The 23,210-nt window shown below is 40.0% G+C and overlaps 4 protein-coding genes across 7 annotated transcripts in view; 2 read left to right on the top strand and 2 right to left on the bottom strand.

The window, feature by feature from the left end:
- Window positions 1-2,534: 2,534 nt before the first annotated feature.
- On the top strand, window positions 2,535-3,685 carry Rpi (Ribose-5-phosphate isomerase). Its single transcript, XM_014244881.3, has one exon. The coding sequence runs from the start codon at window positions 2,675-2,677 to the stop codon at window positions 3,512-3,514; it is 840 nt and encodes a 279-aa protein (XP_014100356.2). The 5' UTR covers window positions 2,535-2,674; the 3' UTR covers window positions 3,515-3,685.
- Window positions 3,666-4,687, bottom strand: LOC106625079 (protein TEX261). Its single transcript, XM_014244885.3, has 4 exons — window positions 4,480-4,687; window positions 4,126-4,427; window positions 3,959-4,064; window positions 3,666-3,903 (listed from the first exon to the last, which is right to left on the bottom strand). Exons 1-4 carry the CDS (start codon window positions 4,547-4,549, stop codon window positions 3,788-3,790), a joined length of 594 nt encoding a protein of 197 aa, XP_014100360.1. The 5' UTR covers window positions 4,550-4,687; the 3' UTR covers window positions 3,666-3,787.
- A 285-nt stretch (window positions 4,688-4,972) lies between these two features.
- mahj (LisH and WD40 domain-containing protein mahjong) lies at window positions 4,973-13,382 on the top strand. 2 transcript variants are annotated; one of them, XM_014244884.3, is made up of 13 exons: window positions 4,977-5,790; window positions 6,129-6,279; window positions 6,344-7,213; window positions 7,278-7,550; window positions 7,635-8,014; window positions 8,086-8,308; window positions 8,369-8,410; window positions 8,472-9,995; window positions 10,075-10,195; window positions 10,254-10,351; window positions 10,421-10,795; window positions 11,556-11,613; window positions 11,689-13,382. In XM_014244884.3, the coding sequence occupies exons 1-13, from the start codon at window positions 5,345-5,347 to the stop codon at window positions 11,958-11,960; spliced, it is 4,833 nt and encodes a 1,610-aa protein (XP_014100359.2). In that variant the 5' UTR covers window positions 4,977-5,344; the 3' UTR covers window positions 11,961-13,382. The 2 variants fall into 2 exon arrangements, with proteins under 2 accessions (XP_014100357.2, XP_014100359.2); XM_014244882.3 differs by having other exon boundaries at window positions 4,973-5,790; window positions 10,421-11,613; window positions 11,689-11,780.
- Window positions 13,383-14,783: 1,401 nt separating this feature from the next.
- Window positions 14,784-23,210, bottom strand: part of a (arc) — a 73,359-nt gene continuing 64,932 nt past the window's right edge. For 2 of the 3 annotated variants that reach the window (XM_036374544.2, XM_070107901.1), the window contains exons 4-8: window positions 17,683-19,471; window positions 15,882-17,608; window positions 15,307-15,477; window positions 15,106-15,223; window positions 14,784-15,033 (exon numbers count right to left, since the gene is read on the bottom strand). In XM_036374544.2, the coding sequence (XP_036230437.2) occupies window positions 15,003-15,033; window positions 15,106-15,223; window positions 15,307-15,477; window positions 15,882-17,608; window positions 17,683-19,471 (3,836 nt within the window). In that variant the 3' untranslated portion in view covers window positions 14,784-15,002. The remainder of the gene's footprint in view (window positions 15,034-15,105; window positions 15,224-15,306; window positions 15,478-15,881; window positions 17,609-17,682; window positions 19,472-23,210) is intronic. The other variant, XM_070107902.1, reaches the window with a different exon arrangement.

The raw sequence follows: 23,210 nt of genomic DNA, 5'->3' as shown, positions 1-23,210 counted from the left end.
AATTTTAAATTTATTGATATAAAAATTTTTACACATACTATGGTATTTTTTAACTATATTTTTAGACTTAGTACTAGTAAAAAAATTTGTTTGTAAAAGAGCGACAGCTGATCTCCGGGAGCTCCTCTCAAAAAAGACGTTTTGCGGTGACCACTATATCTCTGAACTGGATCATCTGAAATTAAAAAACCAAACAGATTTCGTTAAAGTAATGTTTAATCTATGTAGTAATTAATAGAAGGAATAAGCAAAATAAACATTTTTGATAAAATAACGGTTTCACAAAAAAAAATCGATTTTTCGCCGAAATTACGGCATTAAATTGTTTATAATAACAAAAATATTTATCGGAGCGAAAAAATCTTCGATTAATTACTAAAAAATATATTTAAGAAGCTCGTGTTAAAATTTGACTAATCGGCTTAGCCGTTTTCCCTTCGGAGAAAAACGCATTTAAAGTTTGGAATACACTTTACGTAGGATAAAAATTTTATTCAAATTTGCGTGTAACTTCGAAAATATTCACTGGAACGATATAAAATTGTCTGTGTGTATTCTTAAATATACATATATAAATTAAGAAAATAAATTTTAAAAAAAATCGATTTTTTGAAAATTCTAACTGTATGTAACCCCATAAGTTCGACACTGGGTTCGTCGCATTCGGCAAAATGCGCATGTAAAGGTCGCCTTTAGGTCGTCTCCTACTTTTTAAGTATGTACTCACAATTGCGTTACTGCAACATGCCTCCACATCAAAAGTTTAACGAGCACTATAGATAAATAAAGCAATGAAACAAAGGAAAATGGAAATAAAAGCACGCGAAATACTCACTTACAACAAGTATACAAGAAAGAGGCAAACAAATTTTCAAATGAATTGGAAAATTGCAAATTACAAATGGAGCAAACAAATTTTTTTAACAGTAAATATGTACATACACACATATCCAGAGATACATAAGTAGATGAGTATGTAGTATGGGTAAAAGGTTGGTATGGAAACGCCTTTAATGCACTCTAATCCTGGACTCCCTCTAATCAGCGACAGCCAAGAGGTAAAGAATTAAGACACAAATAAGAAGACGGCGCAAAATGTTTTCCTCTTCATAGCAGTACATGGCGTAGCGGAGAAAGTATGCACATTAGCAATAACGCCTACGTCAGCGTTACCATCTCATTTAACCGCCACAGAAGTTATAGCCGTTGCTTTGGAGATGGCGAACGGGTTGATTGGCATTATTGACGAAAAACTTGGGTATGCCAAAATGAGTGGGCGGGTGAGACACAATAAATATACCAGTAAAGCACTACTGAGACACAATTGAAGGAGGTAATTCGGTTATTTTCGTTATTTCGTCTATTTTGATATGCGCGAAAGGGGCGGGAGCTTTTGTTGTACTGTTTTAAGTTTCATTTGCCCATTCGAGAATTTTGATGACATAAACGATTTTTGTAGAATCGTAGCAAACTCTATGGTATATCCACATTCTCATAACAATATTTGTGGAAATATATGTAAAGCTTAAGCAAGATTTGCTGCCATGCGACCAGTTGAACTCCAAATTAGATACCTTCGATGCAAACTAAATGAATATATCCACACAATTTAACATTGCATAATTCTCTGCATCCTTAATTTTCTTAATCGCAGTCGTAGTTGTAGGGTACGTTCAAGCCAGAGGAGACTAGATAATTTTTTGCTGAGTTGACAGTATTGCGTCTGAGTTATCAATAAACCGCTGAGCTAGTCTTCATTGCGCCAGGCTGAGTTCGAGTATCGTAACTGCACCCAACTGCTTCGATACAACATGAAATGAATTCAGGAACGACAGCAAGACAAAATAGCTTATGTCTAGTGAGCTAAGCGACAACAATAAATGAACCGAGAGGTACATATCCCTCGTTAGCCCGTGACTGGAGCAGACGATGTCGAGGAGCTCAGTCAATTGGGAAGAACAAAACCAAATGGAGTAAACTTAAACAGTACAGGACTTAACGTTCGCCATAACAGTAATCCAGATGGTGATCAAGAATATACTGTCTAGATAAAGACTTAATATAGACTTAAAAAGCTCCTCAAACTGTCTTTGGCTACATCATACCAAAGATTTGTATTTTTGTTGTTGTAATTTTACTCGGACAGAGGCAATACCGGTGCCAACATATTACATAGGTCGTCATAGCGAAGATCCACAATAGTTTTACTTGAGACACAAAGGCATCAACGGTAATTGGAATTGAACAACCAAAGTAGCGAAGGAGTCCACTGTATGGCTGCGTAAAATTACAAATTCTTTGAATTCATTTAGAGTGAAGAGCGTTTTCGAAACGAGGACACGACTCATAAACGAAGCCCAAATTACCACGGGGTGGGTAAGAAAACCTTTTCCAACAAGTAATAAAATCTAGAAATAGAGGTTTTTCAACATAACGGCGAAATTTATGAGTTCTACTATACTAAATAAACACAGCGCGGATGACACGTGCGATGTTTGACGTTTTCTGACGTAAAGAAAGCGAAAAGATAGTAAAGAAGAATAAAGAAATTGATAAGAATACCAAGTTCATTTAATAATTTAGTTAACTGTTTTGATTATCTATTTTTAAAGTTTTTACCTGTTCCGCTATTAATAATTTATACAATTGATTGCATTGCATTTAACGCCAGCACATGACAAGGACACCAGTGATACGTTTACTAAAAGTAGTTGACTACAATTGTAATCTCAACAAATTGACAAGAAAAACATTAAGCAGCTTTTCACAAACAGTCTTGCAAACAACCGTTTCAAGTTCAAATAATATGTCATTGAACGAAGCAAAACGCATTGCCGCTCACCGCGCCATCGACGAGTGGGTAAAGACAAATACCGTCGTAGGTATTGGTAGTGGTTCAACCGTGATATATGCTGTGGAGCGCCTTGCTGAACGAGTGCATAAAGAAGGTTTGAAGGTGACCTGTGTGCCAACAAGCTTTCAAGCACGCCAACTCATTGTGGAGAATAACTTGGTACTCGGTGATCTAGATCGCAATCCTAAACTGGCAGTGGCAATCGATGGCGCAGACGAAGTGGATCGGAATATGGTACTCATAAAAGGTGGTGGCGGTTGTCTACTGCAGGAAAAAATTATAGCGTCATGCGCTGAAAAGTTGATAATAATAGCAGATTATACAAAGAATTCAGAACATTTGGGTGAACAGTACAAAAAGGGCATACCCATTGAAGTAGTGCCAATGGCATATGTCCCCATAAGAGAGCGCATTGCTGCTAAATATGGTGGAGAGCTGAAACTTCGCATGGCAGTAGCTAAGGCCGGACCTTGTGTAACGGATAATGGCAATTTCATACTCGACTGGCATTTCAAACAAAATTGCGACTGTGACTGGGCAAAGGTTAACAGCGAACTGCTGCAAATACCTGGAGTAGTCGAAACGGGATTATTCGTGAATATGGCGACCAAAGCATATTTCGGCATGAATGATGGTAGCGTTAAGACACAGGATAAGTAATTTACTTAATGTAAGAATGCAGAATCCAAACACTCAGGATAAATATTGCGAATTTATATGATATTATGGATGTACACATAGTATTTAAATTTTTATGTTCCTAAATTTGTTACGTTTCTTGACACATAAGCAAAAACAAAATACAAGATAGTTTCGGTGTAAATTCTATAATTTATGTTTAATTAATAAATAATTCAATTACCAAGCTTTTCCAACTTAACAAAAATGTTTTGGTAACAGTCCACATTTTCCAGAATTTGCAAGCAGAAATTCTCAGAAAGATTTCTTGTTTCTTGTGGGTAATAAACTATCCTTAGCATAGTTAAAAAGCGTTAACAGCCCTTGTTTTTTCCCACGGCTGAAATAATTCGTAACCACATCTTGACTTCCTATGATTATATTAAGTGAGCACTTTAAAGCAAAACGTAAGTTCACATAACCTACCCATACTGTCATTAACCGTAGTCGGCAGCACATTATCGTTTGCACTCAGGGACACGAAGAGTGCAAATGGCACCAGCCAGAGACATATTGTAAAATATGCCAAAATCTAAAAACATAATTTTTTTTAAATTATTACACATTTAAGAACCGTGGGTATCTGCGCTTACCTGTATGAACGGGTAATAATAGCTGGTAAAGTACTGGAAGGCGAGCATATGGTTAATAATCAGTAATACTACTGCTCCAGTAAAAGGAACTGACAGGAACCGTATGAATGGGAAATTGCTCATAATTATCCCGTGAAATATTTGCGCTGCAAGACCACACAGTATCATCTTCCATGGTAAATTGTCAAAGAATATAAACATTATATACACAAATACGGTTGCACCGATCATCATTGTGATTAGCTTTCGAGCAGTTTGTGTGTACTCTTCCACCAATTCAGCGACATAGTATAGACCCGCCGCTATAATGAATAAATAATTAGCTCCTGCAAAAAGGCATAAATTCTTGCATACCAATCGATATTGTAATGAAAACAATATGTATCACCGTGGATATCCAACTCAGTATATACAGAAAAGACATATTGAGCTTGATCCGCAATTTGTTTTACTTATTATTCTAAACAGTTGTTGATTTTAAAGAAATTGAAAATTTTGTTTATTAAGAAAAGAATGCAAAAGTTAAACGTCAGCGGCCGCCTAATTGAAGTTCTTGAATCAGCTGTTTGATCCAAGCTGCCAATCACGGAATCGGGTAAACATAAATGAAAAAGTTTGAAGCGTGCCATATTCGAAGCTAATATAAATAATAATAATAATTTCTTATCTAAAAGTACGTAGAGCATAAATTAAATTAATAAATATTTGAAATTTTCAAATATAATTATTTTATGTATACTGAATGATAAATGTGTTGTTTAGCTGTACCTGAGTATTTTGTTTGTTACAATAAATATCTTCGTATGCTGATATGGCAGCGCTGACACAGTACCAATTTGACAGCAGCGAAAAAGCGCGTGCATTTTCCTTCTGCTTAGTTCAGTGGAATTTCTTTTATGTGAAACACAAATTTATCAATAGTTTTACGATTTTTGTTTCTTTATTTAATTACTAAAAATAAGTGCAAATTAACAAAAAACATTTGTTTATAAACAGAAGTGAAAAGTTATTCGTCGAATTACGAATTAGTTTTAACCTTGAATTTTACTGAACACCAATTTCGCAAAAAATTGAAAGGGGTGATTACAGCAACAACAACAACGATAACTCGTACACGCGAACCCAAAAGAAGGAAAACTTCCGTTCTTTGCTCCGACGTGTGTAAAAGTTTTGTTAGGTTAGGACTATATTTGTACAAAAAGATAAAGTTTGGCATTAAATGCCGCCCAATAACGTAGAGCCAGTTGAGCATCAACAAGGTGATGCCGAAATGCGTGATGCAGAAGAAATTCAGCCAACAACGTCAACAGCACTTGCCAACAACGTCAACGCGACGCAAAATCAGGATACGAATAGTAGTGAAGTTGCCAGTAATACACATGATGAGCAAGCACAAGCAGAACCAAATGCAGACACAGATACCGAGATGAACGGAGCTGAGGAGATTGAGTCTAATGGCCGCAACGAAGCTAATGAGAACGCGGCCAATGAAGAGGCAGGTGAAAATGGAGAGGGTGGAGCTGGTGCAGCGGCTGAGGCCGATCCATTTTATGGGTTCGAAGATGAAGAACCAAATTTCGATACTAAGGATATGTCGCAAGTGTTGCAAATTTGGGAAGCACAACATACACGCTCCGGATTCGATCCAGTGCCAGTGTTGAAAAGGTAAGTGACTGCACGCATACATAAGAGTACATGCCTTTAGGTTTGTTCGTCTAAGCTTATGCACGCAAACAGGTTTTGTATTGCTTGCAAAAATAATGTTGATCGAAGCAGAATAAACGTGCTCTTATTTGTTGTCTTTCTAGATTGTTGTAAGCATGTTTTTGTTATTACTTTTTTGTCACTTATTTATTGTTGTGTCGAAATGAGTGATTAAAAGATCTAAAAATAGTTTAGTACTTGAATGAACAAAGAGCACGTTAATTTACATATATAACTGTTTAATTAAACCTCGGCTACGTAAATAATAATAAAAATTAATATTTTGACTATTTATTAAGATTGGCCGAAATCTTCGAAAAAGAAAAGGAAATTTATATGCGTAAAAATCACGATCCATTTGAGGATCGACATCCCTATCGTACTGATCCCAAGTGCCAATTTGGTGTACTACTAAAGCAGCTCTTCCGCAAAGATGCATTCGTGAGTAAGGTAACGTACACAATGTGTTGACTTTTTGCAAACTGTTTTTATTAATTTACTTTTTGACTTTTAGCTAGTAAGCGACTATCTGCGTGATAATTTCTTTACTCGCCAAAATATACAAAAAAGTTCCTTAGAACTTAATATACTATCATGCCGCCTAATATTCATAATTGCACCTGGTTTGGAGACATCTGCCGTATTTCAAGGCGAATTCGAACATCTGATTCATAGAATTTTCGGTTGGGCCGAAGATAGTATTGAGCCTTTACAAAGTTATGCCACCGGTCTGCTAGGTGCCGCTATGGAGGTAACCGAAATAGCAGTGTCATTCAAGGAACGCAATGTACGACTCATACCGAAAATGCTAAAACGTCTACATATGTTACAAGCGATCTACAATTCTGGCAATGAATGTAGCATTTCAATTCTTGCGCCACCACCGCTACCACCATCCGAAACGAATTCACCTAATGATTCATTTGAACAATTTCTGGCGCCTTGGATTGCTAACGACACAGCTTCCGTGTCTTCGCCCCAATCGGAGAATAATGCCAAAGCAACAACATCGCAAGCTTCGAAAAGTACATTATTGGACACACATTGTTCGAATTCGAACATGTCGACTTTGCTAGAGAACAGTCGTGATGCCTTCCCTCAAGGCAGTGGTTCGCACTACTACAAGAAAATGTACATACCACTGCATCCGCCCACCGCCGAATCAAGCCAAATGCTAATGTTACATTATTTAACATCACTCGGTAACCATCAAGATTATTTAGGTTTGGTTTTCGAACATCGTGCTATGCAATTAGTATTCGGCTATTTAGAGAATTTGGATAGGCGTGACACATGTCTAGCCTTTGAGGCGCTCAGATATCTGGCTTCATTGCTTTGTCATAAAAAATTCGCTCTAGAATTCATTGCGCACGGTGGACTTGAGGTAATTGAATGTGTTTACATTGCATAAATCTTAACATAAACTAATTAATTTAATTGCATTTTAGTTGCTGCTTAAAGTGCCGCGTCCCAGCATTGCAGCTACTGGCGTTTCTATAAATCTCTACTACCTCGCCTACTGTGAAGAGGCCATGGAACGCATGTGCAGCATGCCACGAACTGTGATAGTCGAATTAGTGCACTACGCGCTTTGGCTAATGGAACGCTCTTATGATTCGGGCGTTTGCCATGCGACCATGTTCTTTGGTCTAAGTTTTCAGTTCAAAGTCATTTTGGATGAATTCGATGCGCAAGATGGTTTGCGAAAGCTCTACAATGTGGTATGTACATATATGCATTATATATACGCACTAACGGCATTGTAAGACGAATTTTGTTATATTTTTAAAATTTTTTTTTATTAGATTTCGATACTAAAAATTTTGAATCCATCAAACAACGATGATGACGAGAACCCTATTAATGATGATTTGGAATGCGCTTCACGTCAACTCGTGCGTCATGTGTGTGTGGCGCTCAAACGCTACATGGAAAGTCATCTTTTCTACAAGTACAATAACTTTATGCGTCAACAATGCTTGTTTTCCACCGAGTTCTCGCAACATATTGTCACCAAAGCGGCGAAACTAAGTTTGGAGCAGATCAGCGAACAGGTGCGCACATTACAGGAGAACACATCGGTGCGCGCACATTGGGCGCCCGTGGACAAGCTGTTGAAAGTGAGCGGTATAACATTGCTGCTGAAAATCATAGCGCTTTCCTACGACTGGAACAACAGTGTCAGGTATATTTGTAGTAAATTGCTTAAGAGACATTTCCCCCCATAATGCAATACTAATGACAACAACGTTTTAGATCCGAAATAGTGCGCTCCGCCTTGGACGTGCTGTCAATTTGCTGTGTTATACCGTGCGTATTTCACATTTATTGCGAGCGCTTGGATGTGCCAGATAGCGCCGGTGCCTCAGGTATTTACTTCATATTGGCTGCTGCTTCGGGCGATATCACTGCAGATGCCGATGTGCAAAAATCAGCTTTGGCCGTCTTGGTCCATTGCGTCTGTGCACCGCTGTCGAGGGTAAGCTTAGCTTTATAAAGTTAAAGCAAATCTTTCAATATTATCTTTTGTGCTTTACAGAAGGAACCAAATACCGTCATCAAAGTGTTCCACTCATCCAAGGTATGCTTAATAACAACAACAATATTACAGATAAATATTTTACGCCTCGTTTGCATTGCAGAAAGAGCCAAGTAACGCAGCGAAAGGCAACAATTCGTCCAAGCGCAACAAACCAGCAAATCGCTATTGCGAAGAGCTAATTGAGAAGGTTTGGGAGTCGGTGTGCTCCAATAACGGCATTATTATATTGCTCTCGTTGATGCAAATCAAGGCGCCCATTACCGATGCGGACTGTATTCGTGGCATGGCTTGCCGCGCTTTGGCCGGTCTGGCGCGCTCGGAGCGCGTAGGCCAAATTGTCGGAAAACTAACACTATTTTCGAACGGACAAATACAGACGCTAATGCGCGATCCCATACTGCAGGAGAAACGCGCTGAGCATGTCTTATTTCAGAAGTACGCAATCGAGCTCGTTGAACGCGTTTCGGGCAAAACAAAACCCATTTCCAATAAAATGGATCCCTCACTTGCCAACATACACAAAGCCAATGTGATCGCGCAAACGAAAATCCAATATAACGAGCAACAGCTTTATCAACTGATACACGATCATCTGGAATCGAAGGGTCTGCTGCAGACGGCGCAAATGTTGCAGAAGGAGGTGGGCCTCCCGCAAACGTCCGCGAACATCGCGAAAAGCTTCCATCAATCGCCGTTCGACTACAAAGTATTGCCTTCATCATCGGCGCGCCAGCGTTTGCGCAGTCGCATGCAAGACGTCAACAATGCCATACAGAATATAGCGAATTCAGCAACAAGTGATCAGCAGCAACTGAACAACAGCATGACAATGGATGAGCTGCCGAGCAGCAGCAGCACGGTAACGCCAATTAAATTAGTGAAAAAGTCAGAGAAAATATCCACCAGCACTAGCAGCGCCAGTGCTTTGGCCATTGCGAATGCGAATGCGCAACGTTCCTTGCAAAAGCAAATATCCTCACTGCCAGAGGACGTGCGTTCGGAGAGCGGTTCGCCGCCGCCGCAGCACGGCAATCAGACGGGCATCACGCTGGGCACCATCGTCACCGAGTATCTCACGAATCAGCATGCTTTGTGCAACAATCCGATGACCACATGTCCGCAATTCGATTTATTCACGCCACACAAGTGCCCGGACCCCAAGCCCAACCGCTCGGGCGATAATCTGAATTTAACAGCGCGCATTTTCAAAGCGCAAGCCGGTTATAATACAGCGCGTCTGGATCGTCGCTATGTGCATTCGAACTTCGCGCCCTGGCGTTCGGTGCGCTCCAACGACTTCCCCTCGCTGCAGTTCTCCACGTGTGAGATTGTGTCGCCCTCCAAACTGCTGCTCGTCGGCACGCATCGCGGCGAAGTGAAAGCATTCAATCTCTCCACCGGCACTGAAGTATTCTCCTCCGTATGCCACAGCTATGTGGTTGATTCCATCATTTCGAACCGCGCTGGCGACCTGGTGTTGACCTCGTGCTCTTGGCGTTCGCCACTCAGTGTGCTCTGGTCTATTCAACATAACGAGTTCACGACGAAGCTCAGCTTTGGCGACGACTACTATTGCGAATTCAACAATTTAACGCAGGACAAAGTGCTCGGCACGCAAAATGATGTGAGTCCACGCGCCTTTCAATTATATTTAGATTTTTTAATTTTGCTCATCCACATTTACAATTTATCGATTACTGTAGTGCGCCATCATTTACGATATAAATACGGGAAATAAGATTTCCAATTTTAGGCCAACGCTTAGCAATCAGTATGTCAAGAATCGTGCCACCTTCTGTCCCACCGACGAGCTCATTCTGTCAGGTAAGTTTTTCACCGCGCTCCAAGCGTAGAACAAAATACTAACTGGCTCGGCTTTCAGATGGTGTACTATGGGATGTGCGTTCCGGCAAGGAGATACACAAGTTCGACAAGCTGAATCAATGTCTTTCCGGCGTATTCCACCCGAACGGTTTGGAGGTATTGTGCCGCATTAATAACTAAACTAACTAACTAACTAACTTATAAACTAAATGCTTTGAATTGCAGATTATTTCAAACACCGAAGTGTGGGATCTGCGTACATTCCATCTGCTGCAGACGGTGCCGGTGCTGGATCAGTGTTTCCTGAAATTCTCGCCGATGCGCGTCATCTACAGCTACAATGCGGAAGCGTCCGATGAGCGGATCGATGCGATGCTGGAGGAATTGCCTGCCTGTGAGACTAGTTTTAAGGTTCTGGACGCGTACGATTACTCATCGATATCGACGATAGACGTGCGACGCGGCATCTACGACATGAGCATAAGCGATAATGGCAGTCTGATTGCGCTGGTGGAGAACCAGCCGGCGTTCGATTCGCGGCCGGAGACTTTCGTTAAAATCTACGCTGTGGGCATGAAGAAGATCGAGAATCAAGATGAGGTGCGTCATGGCGACGCGTCATGCATGGGCGTCGGCGTCGGCAATGACGCTAGCAATAGCACAGAACGCGCTGCAGCGCATGCGGACGCTGACAACTATGATGACGACGACAATAACGCCATTATAAATATTGATATTGACGATGATGATGGTGATGGTGGTGGAGGTGGAGGAGGTGGCGGTGGCGGTGGCGTTCGAGGTCTTGACCTTGCCGCTGCCCGCAACCAGAACGACGATGACGATAACGCCGACGTAGTTAACAATCGTCGTGCCGGTGATCATATTCGTGGTTTTGGACGCATACGCGAAATCAATATCGACATCGACGCAAGTCGGCGACACAACGGCGGCAGCGGTAGCGGCGGCGGTGGTGAAGAAATCATCGTGAGCTTTCGCAGCTCAGCGTTGCCCGCGGCCGCCAGTGGCAATGGCGGCGTCGGTGTAATGATCGGTCGCGGTAGCAATGGTCATGCTGCGCCACGTCCCAGTGCCGCTGGCGGTGCACGCAGCGCTAGATTAGCACCAGCTGCAGCAGCAGCAGCAGCCTCAAGCAGAGGTAGTGCGGGTAATGCGTTACGCATCAATCGCAACAATCGCGCTGTTGCAGGCCGAGCGATCGGCGGTGGTGCCGGCGGCGGCGTCGGCGGAGCCCTGGCTGTTAATGGCAACGCTGTGCGCGCCGACCTAGGCGCTGGGATTGACGCGGCAGCACAAGACCTCATCGATGCGATTTTGAATAATTGGTTATCTCTGCTTTCAGGAAGATGATGAAGAGCCTGAGTCTGATGAGGATGGTTCGGACAGCGATTCAACAGACAGTGAGTATTACATACAGTTATTCGTGGTTGTATATGTGCGAATGCATGTAATATCTAATCTCTTTTTTTTTACAGTTTTTGATATCAGCGATGGTCAGCTTCGTTTTCGTCGACGCAATCGTTCGGACGGCGATGACGACGACGACGACGAAGATATGGATAGCGATGATGACAGCGACAACAACGACGGTGATGACGATGACGGCGATGGTTGGGTAGATGTCAACTCACATTCGTCCATGAGCGATGACAACGACAACGACGACGGCGATGACAATGAGCAAGCTCAGCGCGTATCATCATCGTCGGACGATGAGATTATGGAAATACATTTTCGGCCTTTCTAGAAACTGTCCAACGCTACTGTCCATTGCTCTTGGAGCATATTAAACATAAAATGCTCGCGAAACCAATGTAAAAATGCATGCAAACTTTCCACCATCTGTTGATGCGCCTAAACGTCTAGAGTTTGAAGCAAAAGTGTAGCAGTTCTAATATTAATTTTGTTCTGGAAACAATAGTGATTTATTAATAATACCACAACAATAACAACAGATGCTAGAAAGACTACCACAATTCAATGAGCAAAGCAGAATTTTTGTTTATCCATTTGTACTATAAGTTATAATTTCATTAGTTGCCGTGTATAGTAGTTAGTCTCATCGAAATACAGAAGCAAAGCAAAGCAAAGCAAAATACAAACGCATAAAGCCGCGCGTCTAAAACCGCGAATACGAGTGAGTAATAGCAAATGTTTTTTATTTTAGTTTAAATTATTCTAAATCTAAAAACTTATATTTTTTAAAAGTTGTAAAGTACTAGAGCGCTCACTAAGTTTTGTATTTAAATATTTGGAGCAAGTAATTAATTACAAAGAAAAATACAAGTATAATAATATAAATCCTTCGTTCCTTTTCGCATGTTCAAATGCCGATATTTAAAAGAAAAAAAAAACAGAAATAAACAACGTCGTTTGCAATGTTTCTCTTCGATGTTCTATTATTATTAGAATATTTGATTATTCCTTTTTTATTATATGTTATACTGTTTGTTTCAAAACATAAATTATTATATAAGACGCGTAAATGATATTTCAATGTAACAATTGTAATTGTAATGCGCATGCGCGTCAGTTTATTACTGCATTTCTTTTTTGTAAGAACTTAAAAAAAATCAACAAAACAAAGATAAACACAAAAAATATCGAAATAAAATTATATATTGTATGTAAATAAAAGTAAATTGAAATTATCCCTACTTCGCATAACTAACGGTTGTTCGGTTGCTGTGAAGTAATAGGAGAAAGAGAGAGAGATAGAGAGAGAGAGGGTGCGTTCGAGATGGCAATCACGACAGCAGTGTTGCAAGTTTGTCAAAGTATCACGTTCGGCGTGAATTTATGGCAACACTTGCAACAGCATCACGTTCTGCTGTCAGTTTTTGCACGCAATTTATGCAAATAATCGGCAACACTAAATTTTTGTCTGCATATCAGCAAATATGCAACACAGTAGCTGTACTGCTGTTATTATTACGTAGCTCGAACGCACCCAGAGACCCATTGAATTTTACTTATCATTTTTGTTAATAGTTAAATATCATCCTCAGATATTTCAAAAAAATATTTTTTTCTAAAAAAAAAATTATTTTTCTTTTTAGAATTTTGTTTATATTTAAATTTATTTTTAGTTAAAGTTAAATTGTTTTCTTATAAATTGTTTATTTTTTTAAAATAAATTTCTCATAAATTTTTTTTTAATTTTTATAAATGTTTTTTAATTTTTATACATTTTTTTTTTAAATTTTAATACATTTATTTTTTAAATTTTAATACACATTAATTTTAAAATTTGATTTATTTCTTGTTTTTTTTTATTGTTTTTTAATATTTTAATACACATTAATTTTAAAATTTGATTTATTTCTTGTTTTTTTTTATTGTTTTTTTAATATTTAATTATTTATTTTTTTAAATATTTAATTTATTTTTGTTTTTTAAATTTTTTTCTAATATATAATTTATATTTTTTGTTAATTTTTTTAAATACTAATTTTTTTTTAATATTTAATTAATTTTTTAAATATTTATATTATTTATTTATTTATTTTTTCTATTATATTTTTCATTGTTTTTATTCCTTTTTTTATTTATTTATTATACTTTGTTGTTTTTGAAATTTTTTTTGTTGTTTTGTAAACATATTTTTTGTTGTTTTTTTTTAAATTTTTTTGTTCGGTTTTTAAATTTTTTGCTGTTGTTTTTTTTATATATATTTTGGTTTTTGTTAAATTTAATTTTAATTAATATTAAGTTAATTTCGTTTCTAATATTTTATATATAATTTTTTTTTTAATATAAGTATTATTATTTATTTTTAATAATTTATTTAATATATTTTTTAATTATTTTATTTACAGTGTTTTATAAATTATTTATTTACTGTTTTTTTTTATTATATTTTGTTGTTTTTGAAATTTTTTTTGTTGTTTTGTAAACATATTTTTTGTTGTTTTTTTTTTTAATTTTTTTGTTCGGTTTTTAAATTTTTTGCTGTTGTTTTTTTTTATATATATTTTGGTTTTTTTTAAATTTAATTTTAATTAATATTTAGTTAATTTCGTTTCTAATATTTTATATATTAGTTATTTTTTAATATAGGTATTATTATTTATTTTTAATAATTTATTTATTATATTTTTTAATTATTTTATTTACTCTGTTTTATAAATTATTTATTTACTGTTTTTTATAAATTTTTTATTTATTATTATTATTTTTTAATACATTATTTATTATATTTTTTTTCTAATATAATATTTATTAGTTTTTTTGTATTTTGTATTATAAATTATGTTTTTTTTAATAATATTTTTTTAAATTTATTTATTATTTTTTATTTATATATATTTTTTTAAATTTATTTATTATTTATTATTTTTTATTTATATATATTTTTATTTTTTTTTTTTATTATTTTTTTTTTGTTTTTTTATTTATTTTTTTGTTTTTTTTTATTTATTTTTTTGTTTTTTTTATTTATTTTTTTATTTTTTTTATTTTTTTTTTTTCAGAATTTTTGACGCATTTTTTTACCTCTCCAAGATTTATTTTTGCCTACTTTTTTATTTCTCGCCCATTTCTAAAACAAAAAATATTTAAAAATCGCATATACAATTTAATACTTTATTTTATTGTTTAAAATCAAGCTCGAGCTTATCACTACATAAATTAGACTATATTATGACATTATAAACATTTTTAACGCTAACCTACGTCTGCATACTTTTAATATTTATTTTTACAATTAATTTAATTTAATTATATTAATATTTAACAAGCGGCCGTGCCTCGTGATAATTGCTTTCCATGGTAGCGTTTTTGGTCCACACTAAGCGCCCATTGATTTGGCCTTTTGTAACCTTCGATAAAAAAAGTATATGTTTAAATTTTTTTTCGTTAGGTTGTCTCAAAACAGGTAGCGCTGGACTTACTTCCTTCTCAACACCTTTAGCACTATTGCACCCTCACGCACGTCCTTGAACAGGCGTATGGTTTCCGCGTGGCTCATGCCCTGCACCGAGGTGCCATTAATTTCGACTATTTCATCGCCTGAGTTTGATCAAAAAGTGGAAATTTTTATTCATAAAATGTATTAAATCAAAAAAGTATTCAGAGCGCGTAGCTTGACTTACCCGCCTGCAGGGTGCCATCATCCGCCGCTTGCCCCGAAGGGAATACAGTCTTTACGAAAATACCCATATTGCCTTTTGGCGAGTCACGTCCGCCCACAATGCTGAATCCCAGCGATTTCATGCCGTGTCCCTTGAAGAAAGTTATGATTTTTGGCGTTGAGCGGCTGGCGCCTGCGAAAATAGTAACAAAAAATTTAATGCAATACAATATAGTAGAAGCGCCCTTGAAGCCTCCAATAAAGTAAGAATTAGTAGCGGAAATTCGATGAATTCAAAGCGAATTCGGACAAAACTTAAAAAGCATTCATGACAAGCGATTTAGTGCATTTTCGCCATTGAATTATTTTTTTTTTAGTTTCCATTCACTTTATAAATATTATTTAAATTAGTAAATATATATTCTGGCGTCTCTTTTGCTGACTAAACGAGGTCTAATTTACCCTTGCTTGACACTGATAAATTCAAATCTCAATATTTCAGTAACTTCCGTGGTAACAAAACAAAATTACAAGGATAATCCAAATTCCTAGAAGAATTCTTAACATCCCCCCTCCCCCATCCCACTGCCAACTCACCGTCGCTCATCGAAGCGCGAATAACTTCGGCCATTTCTTCGTCGCGGATTGTTAGTTTCGCCGCGGGCAATGAAGGGCGATGATATTGCAATGAATGTGTTGCCGCAGCTTTAGCACTTGTTGTTGCATTCGAATTCGAACTCGAACTGGTTAATGCTGTGGGCATAGAAGATGATGGTACGGTTAAATGTTGCTGATATAAATGGGAAGGCGTTGCGTGATGTCGCTGCTGGTGGTGTGGTTGTTGTTCGGTTAAGTTTTGGTGTTGTTGGTAAGATATGAGGTGAAAAGGATTAGCATTTGTATTAGTGTTATTAGTGAGATCAGACGACGCTTGTTGTTGTTGCTGCTGTAGCTGTTGCTGTTGTCTACGCTGATGGCGCACATCATCGTCAGTGGTGTTACTATCAGACCTAGCAGCGCCATTTGCAGGCGTTCTGGTGGCCACTGACGTCGCCCTTATTGTTGTTGTTGCTGGTGTAGTGGTACTTGTTGTTGTTTGTGTTTTAGTATTATTTGTACTATTAGTGGCTTTGGAGTTTTGGTAATTACTGTTATTGTTATTAGCGGTTGTTGTTGTTGCTGTTAGTCTACCGCCCTCGGTGGCACCACCGGAAGGCGGCTGTATGAATAAACTCAAGCGCGAGGAGCTGAGACGCGAATGCGCGAAGCGTAGTGAACGATAATGCGAATTGGACAGGTTGATGGAGTTGCGCGTGTAGTGCGTGCGCGACGGAAACGCCGGCGCCTGTTGTTGTGACTGGCCGCCCGCACCATCGACAGTATCCAAAAATGCACCAGCAGCCAGTGGCGCCGACGCTCCATAAGTCAGCGACGCACTACGATTGCCCGCGACGCGTCCACAATCTGTCAGCAGCTCGTCCTGCGACTGCTGTTGGTGGAGTTGCTGTTGCTGCTGAACGCGCAGCAATGCCGCGCCCTCAGAGCAACGTTTGCGCGCCAACAGCTGCCACTTTTCATCGTCACTGATTGTGTGCGTGGATAGCGATATGCTGGACGCGCGATTCGCATACACCGGCGTATACTCAGCGCTTGCATTGTACAGCGGCGTCAGCTCGAGATTGCGTTGCCCCGACGAGGAACGCGCGCGACGCCTTATGTGTTCGCCAGCAAACTCACCACCATTTGCCGTTGAGTCCATAGAGTGACGCGGTGTCGAGCAGCGCCTGTGTTGCATTAGCGGCATTGGCGTTGGCATCGAGCTCAGCGAATGCATTGTCGTTACACTAGCCAGTGAACGCGCGTCATCGTCAACATCCAGCTCACTAGCGTTGACGTCTATTACCTGCGATGATGGTCGCCGCTTCTGACGTTCATCCTCACTCTCCAGCGCCAGTTGTAGACTTTGCAGATCATAGTTTATACTGTCCGTGCTCTGAGTGCGTTGCGTATAGCTGAGCCGTTTACGGGCGCGTGCCAAATACTCACTTTGTGGATTGGCTGTGGGCGGCGCTGAGGCAGGCGCTGGTTCGTTACCACCATGCAAGGAAAGCATTGAGTTGTACGCCTGTCCGGAGCTGCCGTCAATTTTTATTTTAGTATAAAAGTCGGTGACAGTGGCAACCTCGTCGTGCGCAATCACCAAATCGATACAGTTGTTCACGAAGGTCGACAGCAGACGCTGCACGTCGGCGAAGGACTGCACGCCGCGCAAATGCTTACCGTTCACATTGACAATTTCGTCACCAATGCGCAGGCGGCCATCTCTGTGGGTGAGAGTAAAAGGTCATTTATCTGCTACAACAAAAAATTGTAATTTTTTTTAAACAAGTTTACTTACTTTTGCGCCATGCCATACGGATCGATTTCGACTATCAAGTAACGGTATTGCTGTTCATTTGTTGAGGTCATCACAGTCTTCGGCGACAAAACCAATCCAATGCAGTCTTCCTGGCACTTTCGCTCCAACTTGATTTGACGAAATCGTCGACGTATGGTCTCCGTTTCATAGTCATAGTTGTAGCCGCCCAGCGACACGGAACCACTTGTCGTGCTGCATATGCTACTGCTCCGTAGACCGCCACAACCGACGCCACTTTCGGAGGAGGTAAGTGAAATCAGCGAATTCCTTTTCAACGTACCCGACGCAATAGATTCCGTATCTCCACTGGAGATACCAAGATTATTGCCCAGCAGTTGTGTGTTCGTGGTATTCCCGAGGTAAATAACACTACCACATGTACTTTCATTGCTTCCAACATTACTGTTGTTTGCAACACCACCGCTAACGCCGCCGCCGCCGCCACCTCCGTCACTGTCGTAACCCGACTCGTTCGAACTTAGACAACTACTTAATCTTTGGTAAAGTGGTTCCCAGTCCTTGGAGGAGAGGCTGTTGTTGCGCGACACTATCACCTCGCCGTTCACATACACACCGTTACAAGCGCTTGCACCAACAGCAGCCGTAGTCTGCTGTGGCGAGCAATTGCTGATCGCACTGTCGTCCGATGAGTAGCGCTTGATCAGGGCGCCATTCCGATAAATCACCTTTTGCTGGTGATTTGGAGAAGTGCTTGCCAGCGATATTGAGTCCAAAGTGCCATCGGCCAATGTCGTTACATCACTGGGTAGCATTGACGTGGAGTTCCGATGTTGTCGTGTTGGTGAGCGTTGCTGACCCGCTTGCATATATTGCACCGCCGCATGATGCAGCTCTTGCAAGCCGCCGGTGTCCATTGTATGTAGACTGCTGAGTGATGGTTGCTTCATTACCGAACCGCCATTTTCTTCTGGTAAAACAGAGAGTCGCGAGCGTAGAAATGCGTAGGGAAAGGCGCCGCGTCGGTTTGTTGACTCTTGACCGGCCGCGCCGCCCTGACCAGTAGTGGGCTGCGATTGTGCGCTCAGCGATGCGTCATCACCATTCGGCGAGGTGCACGTGCCTACTTTGGCGATGTCATCGCAGCTGCTCGATTTCAGATTTGTCACGACGTTTGTAATGCCTTTCTGCAGCTTGCTCTGGCGATTGTTTGCCAAGTTCAGACCCTCCGTGGGATCGTCACATTTAATGTACGAAGAGCTGGTCAGCTGACTAGTGGAACTGCTGCGGTATAGATTGCTGCCGGTCGCTCCACTCGGTTCGGCGGCTTTAATCAGGTTATGTGACTTGTGATTAAGCATGCCGGTGGATCCGATGCGATGGAAGAAATTCTTGATCGCCTTCTGTGAGCGTTGTTGCGCGTTCGACTGGGCCGGCGTGTTCGACTGTGTGCTACTGGTGTGACTGCTGTGTTCCTTCGCTTTCTCTTGTTTTTGTTGGTTCTTATTGTGTGCCTCGCCATTTTGCAATTGTTGTTCATGCAGCGAGTTTTGTTGTTCTCTTTGCTCTTTCTTTTGTTGTTGATTCTTTTGTTGCTGTTTGATGGTCTCGATGGGTCCAGATTTGCATTTCTTCAGCGTATGCGTTTGATAGTTGTCCTTAGCATTATCATTGTTATTATTGTTGTTGTTGTTATGCGTAGATGTGTGAAACAACGAACGCAGGTCTGTGTGTGACTTATGTGTGTTTGTGGTGTCGCTACGTTTCAATATATCCAGTTTACGGCCCATGCGCTTGCCCCACGTGAAGACTGGAAGGATTAGAGAAAGAGAGTTAAAAATGCTATGAAAATTCAAAGACTTTGAAACATTTATAGACAATCTTCAAACTGCGAAAGTAAATCCAGAATGCGGAGACGACTTAATGCTAGTATAATCCGCATTTTTTTGAATCAAATTATATATAAATTATCTTATTTAATCGAATTTTGTGCAGACAAACGCGGAATAGGAACTGCAGCCGCTAAACTGTGCAATTCGATTTACCTTTCTTCAGTTCTTGCACCTCTTTTCCTGCCATGCATCAAAGCGCTAGCGTACCGACCCATATAGCTGACCTAATTCAGCATAGCGCTAATCATACAGAATTCAAACAAGCCTGGAGACATGAGATCGCCTACTACTTAACTCCGCCGCTAATTCATCGTGGCTGCCACAAGCTTCTTCTCACCACTCGCCATTCTAATTTTATCTTTGGCATCCAATCTAATTTCGAACGACTACAACAGCGATTAGCCGCTGGTTAGCTGTTGAACAGCTTCTGAAAGCACGCCATACTCCGCCCTCGAAGCTAAGAAGGCGCAGGCAGCGCAAAGAGGAAACAAATAAGCGTCTATGCAATGAATACAATTTGAATATTCAAAGCTCCATGCGCCGCCAGTAAACAATTGCCAGCGTTGCTCAGGTATTGGTGCGCTTTCCTTGCGCGCATACATACATTGGTCGCGTGGGTCGCGATGGGACCATTAATTATGTTGCAGCCGTCATTGGCTAGCAGGCAGCAAGCGAACAAAATAATTGACGCTTGTAAATGAAACAATGCGCGGCATTAAAAATAGAGAGAAAAAAAAAGGAGAAGAGCGTCTTATAGACAAACAAGCGGCATATGTCCAAGAGGAATTGCTTGACTGGCTGCATGATTGGTCGTCCGCCTGCGCACCCACTTAGAAATGTTTAATACGAAGACGATTTGTTGTTGTTAGAGCGAAGACGGTGTAGTCTAACGAAATCTGCATCAAATCAAATGGTTGAAGTAACGCGGCAACCTCGCTGCAAAGCGAATGCTTCAGCGCAGCTGTCGCAGAATTTGTTGTGCCGACGCACTGTGGGCATTGATTGATGAAAAGTGGAATTATGTTAAAGGGATACATTTTAGAATGCCGTTGCTGCTTAAAATATTTAAAATTAAATACACATCAAAATTGCAGAGCTATTTTCAGGTCCTAACTTCGGGTTAATAAACTTTTTTTAGAAGTGTACAAAACTGTACAAATGAATGACTTGCAACCAGCAAACTTTTGATAGTATAACACCACTGTGTGCCTTTGCAATTCCAGCCACACGACAAAGCAAAAAATTACAAAAATTAATATATGATTTTTTTCGCCTGAAAAAAGTTATGCTATCAAAAGCCGTTCACCGTTCGCAAACAAAATTGTCGATTATGTTGCATGCGCCTGTATGGCTCTAAGACACAGCTGCGAGCGGCAAAAATCCAGAATCCAGAATGGCAAATACATACATGGACACATGTATAAAGGCGGCGTTTCGTTGCTGCTTTCCATGCCACACAACAAATTGTTGTTTTGTTAGCACTGCTCTACATTCTGTTGTTTCAAGTTATCGGTATTGATAGGCGAGACGCACGGCACACTTCAACTCACACTTTTATACATACATACATGCACGCGCGCGCGCTAAGCGGACGCTTAGCCGCCTAAAGACTTCAGAAACCTTGGTTCAGTAGAAGCCGCAACAATGCTGAGCTTAGCGCAACACGTTGGCCTGCTGCCTGTCGGCGCGTCGCTTGTTGACGTTCACTACGTCCTGCCGCCCTCATTTTGCCGTTAAGCCGCCAACACAATCACCGCGTCTGCGCATTCCTGCTAGTCGGAAGACTATTTTATGCCAATTTTTTTATCTCGATTTTGTGCTCTTCATCAAATCAAAGCCATTTGTTGCTGCCAATTTCATTTACATATAAAAACTTGGGTATGCCGCATACCAGTATAGCGGCGGTCTGCATGCGCAGTTGGCGCCGCATCCTTTGCGGTTACTTAGGCGGCTTCTTACAAGCTTCGAAAGTGCCGCTCATTCTCATTCATCGGCCTGTCCGTCGCTTGGCTTGTGCGGCTGCAAGACGCTCCATAGCATTCTGCGCAGCGCCGCAACGCCTTTGACCGCATGCGCAGCACGTGTCCGCTTTGATTACTTTTGCCATTGGCGCACATTTAGCATTAGTTGCTTGTTATTATTATTATTCTGTATTGATGTAGTTGTTCTTGTCATTTATTATTTTTGTTATATGTGAGCGGCTTGCGCTGTGTGGTGTTCGTGTGGCACATTGGTGTCATCGTTGCAATTGTCTGTTGGCTTCTAATTTAATATTGATTGCTGTTGATGGCAATGGCGGTGTGATATTGCCATATACTAGTTATAGCTGTCGTTTGTCAGTGTTCTGCGCGTTGTTGGTGTTGTTGTTGTGATGTTACTATTATTTGCTTGCATTATTGCCATTGGCGTCCGCTTGGTGTTGCATTCCAACCACTCAATCGGACTAAACCAATCGCTGAAGTGGAAGAAGTAATTGCACAAATTATATTGAAAGTTTTGTTAGCAGCTTTGTGATTTTGTTGTTGCTCTGCAATATCTCTACTCTTCCAGATAAAGCAGAAGAATTTACTACCGTTGTTGGCGTTGAAGTGTGAGCAATTGGCATCTTGTTGTTAGTGTTGGAATTAGCAACACAACAAAGCGTTGGGGAAAAATGTAAGCAATATTTTTCTAAAGCCTTCGAACAGACAAAAAAATCCTCTGTGGAGAGAGAGAAATTGAGATATAAAGTTAACGGACAAGCTATTCTAGCCGCTATTCAATAATATTCCACTAACCGCATAAATAAGCTGACAAAAAAACTTAAGCGCAAAGTAATCGAGTCAAAAATTGTCGATAAGGGCAGCCAAGAAAATAACTAAAATTGAGTAAAAGTCAACAAAGTGCTTTAAGAGAGCATATTAATGCGGTTCTTTGTACAACAGTTGCAATACTGTGCAGTAAATTCATTTAAGCTAGCGTATGCCGTTATATTCGCTAGTTAATTGATTTAATGCTTTGTCCTTAATCTATGGTACCTTTCTTTAAATAGATTATGGCGCAAATTTACAGGCAACCATTTAAAACAGCATTCTTACACGCTGAACTTGCGCTCGTTAAAAATTATATTTATTTGCGCTCCCCAAGTATTTATGAGTTAAAACGGCATATTATGCACACATATGCCAATATAAATAAAAGGAATAAATGACAGTTATACAACGAATTAAATACTTTCCGTTGGAGCGCCAAACTTTGCACACCAAATGGTCTTCTACAAGTAGAGACCAATAGTCGAAATATTTCGCGGCAATAAAATGTTAAAAGCCCTCGCTTAGCGATTGGGAGCGGCGCAATCAAGCTATCGCGTTACACATTTTCGAAGACATTGCAGCGAATAAAAATTTCTAAAGTATTATTGTTGTGGTGAAAAATGAAGAGTTGCCCGTTAAAAGAGTCGCGCAAAAATTCTTCACTTTCCAGCCACGACTGGTCACAGCTAAATGCTAAGATGTTCTGGTTACACACATGCATACACATCGGCATTCTTTCAGGCAGGATAATAGGTGTGTGGGTGCGCTTGTGCAGAGAGCGGAGAAGAGCAACGGGGGTTAAAATCATAATTTGTGTATTGACAAAAAGTGGGCTTGACACGCGACACATTCGATCGTAATTTTA

This window comes from Bactrocera oleae, chromosome 4 (assembly GCF_042242935.1).
Source record: "Bactrocera oleae isolate idBacOlea1 chromosome 4, idBacOlea1, whole genome shotgun sequence".
Classification (NCBI taxonomy): Eukaryota; Metazoa; Arthropoda; class Insecta; order Diptera; family Tephritidae; genus Bactrocera; species Bactrocera oleae.
This window is presented reverse-complemented; position numbering and strand designations above follow the sequence as displayed.

Coding starts and splice junctions, on each gene's coding strand:
- LOC106625079 (XM_014244885.3), bottom strand. CDS start 4,549: ATGTCTTTTCTGTATATACTGAGTTGGATATCCACGGTGATACATATT. Junction 4,428..4,479: donor TTTCATTACAATATCGATTG/GTATGCAAGAAT, acceptor TATTCATTATAG/CGGCGGGTCTATACTATGTC. Junction 4,065..4,125: donor ATTATTACCCGTTCATACAG/GTAAGCGCAGAT, acceptor TTATGTTTTTAG/ATTTTGGCATATTTTACAAT.
- mahj (XM_014244882.3), top strand. CDS start 5,345: ATGCCGCCCAATAACGTAGAGCCAGTTGAGCATCAACAAGGTGATGCC. Junction 5,791..6,128: donor CCAGTGCCAGTGTTGAAAAG/GTAAGTGACTGC, acceptor CTATTTATTAAG/ATTGGCCGAAATCTTCGAAA. Junction 9,996..10,074: donor TGCTCGGCACGCAAAATGAT/GTGAGTCCACGC, acceptor CGATTACTGTAG/TGCGCCATCATTTACGATAT.
- Rpi (XM_014244881.3), top strand. CDS start 2,675: ATGACAAGGACACCAGTGATACGTTTACTAAAAGTAGTTGACTACAAT.